At 44.5% G+C, this 6,000-nt stretch overlaps 1 protein-coding gene across 1 annotated transcript in view; it reads right to left on the bottom strand.

Moving 5' to 3' along the window:
• Positions 1–237: 237 nt before the first annotated feature.
• LOC117406663 (patched domain-containing protein 1-like) overlaps positions 238–6,000 on the bottom strand; it is a 20,834-nt gene continuing 15,071 nt past the window's right edge. Inside the window, exon 3 of the mRNA XM_034010873.3 lies at positions 238–1,993. Coding sequence (XP_033866764.3) covers positions 345–1,993 — 1,649 coding nt within the window. The 3' untranslated portion in view covers positions 238–344. The remainder of the gene's footprint in view (positions 1,994–6,000) is intronic.

The raw sequence follows: 6,000 nt of genomic DNA, 5'->3' as shown, positions 1-6,000 counted from the left end.
CAACCTCAACCAGGCAGGGATACAAACAGCACAACATTATCATTAGCTGCTGTTTCACGGTTCTGTTTGTTGTGACCTTTTTTTACCAGCCTGGACATTTTTTCCCTCTTGCCTGCTATCAGATTCTCACCGACAGCCTTTTAATCTCTGCCACCTTTATCTTTTGGCTGCAGAACTTCTTTCTTCTTCTGTGCTGAGGGACATCCCATTCAGAGCATATCGTGACACTCTGTATTCACATCCTGTGGTGCGCTCTCTCTCTCTCTTTCTCTCTCTTTCGCTCTCTCTCTCTCTCGCTGTCTCTCATCACGAGATGTTATGCCCGGATTCTCTCCGGACGGGTTTCAAACGGATGTGATTTGGTCGACGACGCGGGTGCTGTCCACCATTTCCACGCACTCGATCTCCTCCCGGTTCTCGACCCCTTTCTTTTCTTTCCGTTTCTTCTTGGAGGGAGGCAGAAAGGTCAGCATGACAGGCAGGATGGCCAAGCAGTGAAAGAAGGTGACGAAGGCTATCAAAAACAGGCACCTAAACAGTGTGCGGGTCAGATTGGAAGGCACGGCTGAGAGAGGGATGAGACCGGCGGTGTAGCAGAGGTAGCTCTGCAGGACTGCCACGCCGTGGCGCTCCATGGTGTTCTTCACCCACTTAGTCCTCGTGTAGTCTTTGCCCAACACGAAGGTGGAGATGAGCGGGGCGCAGCTGTCAATGGTGTGGTTGACCCCGTAGATCAGGCAGAGGACCGAGATGCAGTCCAGCTCCACTTTCCACAGGGTCATGAAGCCGATGACCCCGAACTCCACCGAGACCACCGTCAGGGTCACCCAGACGTTGATGAGGGAGTTGGCCACCAGGAACGCGGAGAAGAAGAGCAGGAAGAGGGCGCTGATGCAGGAGTTCTGCAGGGGAGCTCCCACCGACGAGGCGTAGCGGTCCATGTAGACGAAGGAGGGGTTGAAGATGATGAACTTCACCTTGGAGGTGAGGGAGAGCTTGCGCAGGGTGTCTAGGAGGACGTACATCTCCTCCCTCTTATTCTCCGTGGTCTTGGCCACCAGGAACATGCGGGAGGCCACCACCTCCACCTCGCCGTTGGATTTCTTGGCGAAGATGATGTCATCGGAGAAGTGGGCGAACTGGGGCGACCTCAGGAAGGCGTTGCGCAGGAGGTCCGTGAAGTTCCTCTTGGGCAGGCCGGTGGTCATGTTGAGCTTCCGGAGGTAGATCAAGTAGCTCTCGAACCAGGAGATCCTCACGAAACCCTTGGTGTACTCCAGAACGTCCTCCTGCACGCTGGCGTTCCAGTACTCGATGGACTCGTAGATATAGAAGCCGATGACGGGGCTGTAATTGCTGAAGTATTTCTGCTGGGCGGTGGTGTATGCAATGGTGCTCGTCTCTGTGGCCACGATGTTGCTGAGGTCGGCGCCCTCGCTCACCTGCAGGTAGCCCATTAAGGCAAAGGAGATATAAACCAGGTAAGAGAGCACGACGAAAGGCTTGACGTAGGTGTTTGTTATCCAGTCACAGTAGTAACGCTTCATGAAGCAGACCAGCAGGTGGCTCTCGTACACATTCACCTCCACGGAGCTGGCGGCCTCATCCTTGTACCTGGTGTGCATCAGGAACCTGTACCAGGCTGGCTTCTGCTGCACCACCTCAGGCTTGGGCACCTTTTTGCAGAAAACGTTATGCTGGTAGTTTTTTTCCAGGTAGCCAGTGAACACCAGATTGGAGCCGTAGAACGCCAGTGTGTAGAGGTAGTTGAAGAAGATGGCGATGCAGGTGTTGCGACAGAAGAGGCGCACGGCCTCGATGTTGGTGAAGGGGCTGGCCCCGATGCCGAAGGTGACCATGTACATGGCGGTGGTGAGGGTGAAGGGGACCATGCAGTCGGCGTACACCATGGCCGTCCTCTCCTTCACGTGCTGGTCTTCCCTCGTCTTCCTCCAGGAGGCGAGCGTTTCAAATGTGCCGTACAGTCCGTGGCCTGCCAAGACAAAAACAGATACATGTGACCTGCCGTCAAAAGCAGTTTTTTAGACTCTAAACGAGTAAACCAAGCTTTTTTCTGCGATAGCCTTTAAGAAAAATGATTATAGTAGGCTAACTATGGAATCCCTCTCTTAGCCTTGCACAGACCTCGTTATGTACAATGTAGAACTATAAAACATTTCCCAAGGCAAATACATTCAAACACAGTGTTCCCATGTCTGGCCTGCCTCTTTGACAATGCAAGCATGGCAGCTATTCAAGGGAATCTGTGCTGGTTTAGATCAGAATGTTTTTCATACGACATTCAAAGGGTAAAATGTTTCTACTGCAGAGCTGGTCTGAATGAAGAGAGATCTTCTGATTCTCTGTCCGCATTGAAAGGGGCTGAGAGAGACAGTGCAGAGAAAACCTTTATGGATCTGATCAGAAGGACGGAGTTCTCTATCTTTTTTTTATTGCTTTAGACAAGATACAAAAACACTGTCATTTATTCTATTATGCTACCATACCTTGACAAACCTTTTACCATTGAGTGAAATAAAATGATAGCAGACAGTAGTTATATTATATTGGACTTGCTGATCACTTATTGCCTGGTTTTAACCTGAAGCATGGAGAATGTGTATTATAAGCATGGGAAAAGCATGGGAAAATGCTAAATGACTGTGCAAATTTAACATGGTAAACTTTAATAGGGCATAATGTTATGTGGCAGAGGTGATGGCCTCTGTCTAATTCACTGTTGCTGTTCAGAAAGGAGGTGGATGAGAGAAGCGGTCGGGAAAAGGAATATCCAGAGCAAACAGGAACCCTAAATTAACATGACAACAGCAAACTCAACAGCAGCACACATAGTGATCTCCTGAACCAGCCCTTCAGCTGTTAGCTGCAGTACTGACTCCATCAGGGCATTCCAGTCTGCGCTTCTGAGTCGAGCTTTTGATGAGCAGTAAAAAAAAAAAAGTACAAACAAACAAGCGAGATCAATTGCAAACTTAAATGTCAGCCTGATGGCTGGCTTGCTGCTCAATAAATACTCGAACTGCTTCACAGTAAAATATATTCATTCACTGCCTTTCTGTGCCATTCACTCAAGAGCTTTCCCTGCCGATGCTGTGGCACAGTCGTTAGCGAAAGACAAAAGAAAGATGATCATAATTGCATTGCATGTAGTGCAAACCACCCAAAACAGCCTGCCTTTCATCTTCCCTGTGACTCAGACAGCGCTTAATAATGAGAGATTCATAGTGAGGTGGATTCATGTTTATTGGAGCAAGGTCATAATGTTGCAGAAGGAGCAAAGTATGCTGTAATCACTATACAGTGAGCGGGGTCTATTAGATTAATATGAACAGTGGCTGATAGAAATACTGCCAGTGTGTACATATTAAAGACAAAATATGAATTACTTATGAGATTTAAATGTAAGACGTAAAGAAGATGCAGAGCAAATGTTATCAGGCTTCATGTGCTTTGTTGGTTCCCGGTGTCTCAATGGTTGATTGCGAATATATTGTCTGCGTAGCTAGAGAATGGATCATAGAAATGCTGGGACTAGGGCAGCGAATTGTAGCTTGCCTGGTAAATGCCAGAAACACGTGACCAAAAAGATCAGGTTTGCATTAAAAAAACAAACAAAAAAAAAACTAAATACATTTTACTTTCGTAGTGTCTAAATTGGAGAGTATATTACTCAATGACCCAAAACCTTCTCTGGAGCGCTGGTGAAGATCATAAAAAAGGGAAAGAGAAAAATAAACTGAATGCATGTGAAGCTGCTTGCCCTGCAGTTAACAATAATGCATTTTGAAAGGGCTCCATTCTAACCTTGGGAGGAATCCTTACGTCGGCATGGATTTATCAGACTGGCTTAATGTTCCCATTGGTGGATAAAAGACAATGTCTTCCTGGAGGATTTCTGTTGTAAACCACTGGAAGGCGATATGGAGGGGGAACGCTATTGATCAGCCTCATGTACCGTATGAACCGTATCTGGAGGGTTCGTGCCCATGCTAGGGAAGTGCAAACAGGTCCGTTTGTGAGGAAAAAGGTGCTTTGAACGCGTAAAACCCGCTGTACAGCCTCTGTAATCCTTCATTCTCTTGAATGTGAAGTTTGATTGATCTCGACACCTCCCTCTGTATACTCCTGGTCACCAGGGAAACCGTTACCAGGACAGGTAGAAGTCAGAGTGTGAGGCTATACACGTTGAATCTCACACAATGCAGCTTTGTGCTTTACAAAGGGTTTTGGTCACCTAGGTATCCAAAAGAGAGGCTATTGAGCGGTGTCAGAACTGCATCATTTACATGTGAAAGCAGAGAACATACCGTTCAATACTTATCTACATGGCTCCCTTCATGTTTCATAGTCCGGACATGGCAACTAAAGCCCTGGTACCAATATTGGGCATAACACAGGGCATGAAGAGGGACTGAGGAGGGGTGCACAACTCACTCACAGAGGAGGAGCTACGGAGGTGCACAGCATCCATTTGTGAAGTCCAATTTAAAAACCAGTGTTTTACTGGTAAACAGTGCAAGGATTTTAAGGACTAGAGTGACATGATGAAACGGTTTAATATGGGAAAGAATGCTGACATCCGAGAAGCAGTCAAACAGAGAATCGCAAGAGTCAACCCTTTTGTTTAACGCTAAACCCTGCTTGTGAAGTTTATAAATCGATGTATAAAACGTCATTGTCAAGCTTGCACAGGTGTTGAGGTTCAGACTAATAGTCAGTCTGACTATCAGCCTCACACTGATGATGCTAAAGAAAAGCACTTGTGGGGGACTTACTAGATAAATATCTCTTAATGGTCTTTGGTAGATAACTTTTTCAAATAAGTTTCAAGGAGGTGATGGAAAACAGGAACACAACAGGAATTGTAAATCAAATAGCAGGGATGGTAAATGGGTGAGAGAGTCATTTCATTTTGTAAACCCTGTTTATTCTACCTTTAAAACATTTCTGTGAGCTCACCCATTGATCTTTTGATTGATTAATCCTACGAATCTTCAAACTAAAGGTGGCTGTGGGGCCACGAATCCACAGAAAACTGTTGATTTGTCAGCAAAACCCCAGTCAGAACAATTCAACAGAAAAGCGATTACCATTTTATTACTCAACAAGCATTTCAACATTTCGTTAATTATAGTATTAAACATTTCAAATAACAGGAAATAGCTTGTTATTGACTGGTGCCTTCCACTACTGCTCTCAATCAGAATTATATTCTCTCTATCTTATACTTGATTTCACTCTTCAAGGCAACAGTATTCACTGTTTTTGTAGTTGCTCTTGTTTGAAATCATTCTTGTCCATTTATTGTACTTACTACCTGCTCTTAATGGAATTTACTCTTTTAACCAAATATTTTTAAGTTTAGCTGCTCTTAGTCGAAAGCACTCTCAAACGTAATTATTTACTGTATTTTTAATTTTCTCTCATTTGAATTTGCTCTTATTTGCTACAGATTTTATTGTATTTTATAACTGCTCTGATCTGTAACGTGATACTTTGTAATGTGATACTTTGTAACAACAGTAAGTCGCCCTGGATAAGGGTGTCTGCTAAGAAATAAACAATAATAATAATAATAATAATAATAATAATAATAATAATAATAATAATAATAATATTGCAGTTTAGCATTTCATATTGTTTGCTAAACGTAATACAATTATACATTAAGATAATGCCGAAAAAAAGGTTTTCACAATTACAAATGAATTTCCACATAAACTCCGCCCTTGTAATTTTTATTTCACATGTCATCCGGACCGGTTCAGGAGCAGCAGCAGTTTCCTCATCACTTGGTGGAGCCCATGTAACCCGGTGCTTCTGTGATGTTCCTTGGAGCTACGTGAGCCCCAGAGCTGCAGAGTTGGTTCCTGAGTAAGGCACTAGATGGTTATGTATAACTGCAACTCCAAGAGCACAAATGCAAATTACTGCTCCCTGGTGTTCACAAATAAAACCAATTATCATTATTATACTAAA

Source organism: Acipenser ruthenus, chromosome 8 (assembly GCF_902713425.1).
Source record: "Acipenser ruthenus chromosome 8, fAciRut3.2 maternal haplotype, whole genome shotgun sequence".
NCBI lineage: Eukaryota > Metazoa > Chordata > Actinopteri > Acipenseriformes > Acipenseridae > Acipenser > Acipenser ruthenus.
Note: the sequence above shows the minus strand (reverse complement) of the source record. Positions and strands in the feature narration are given on the sequence as shown.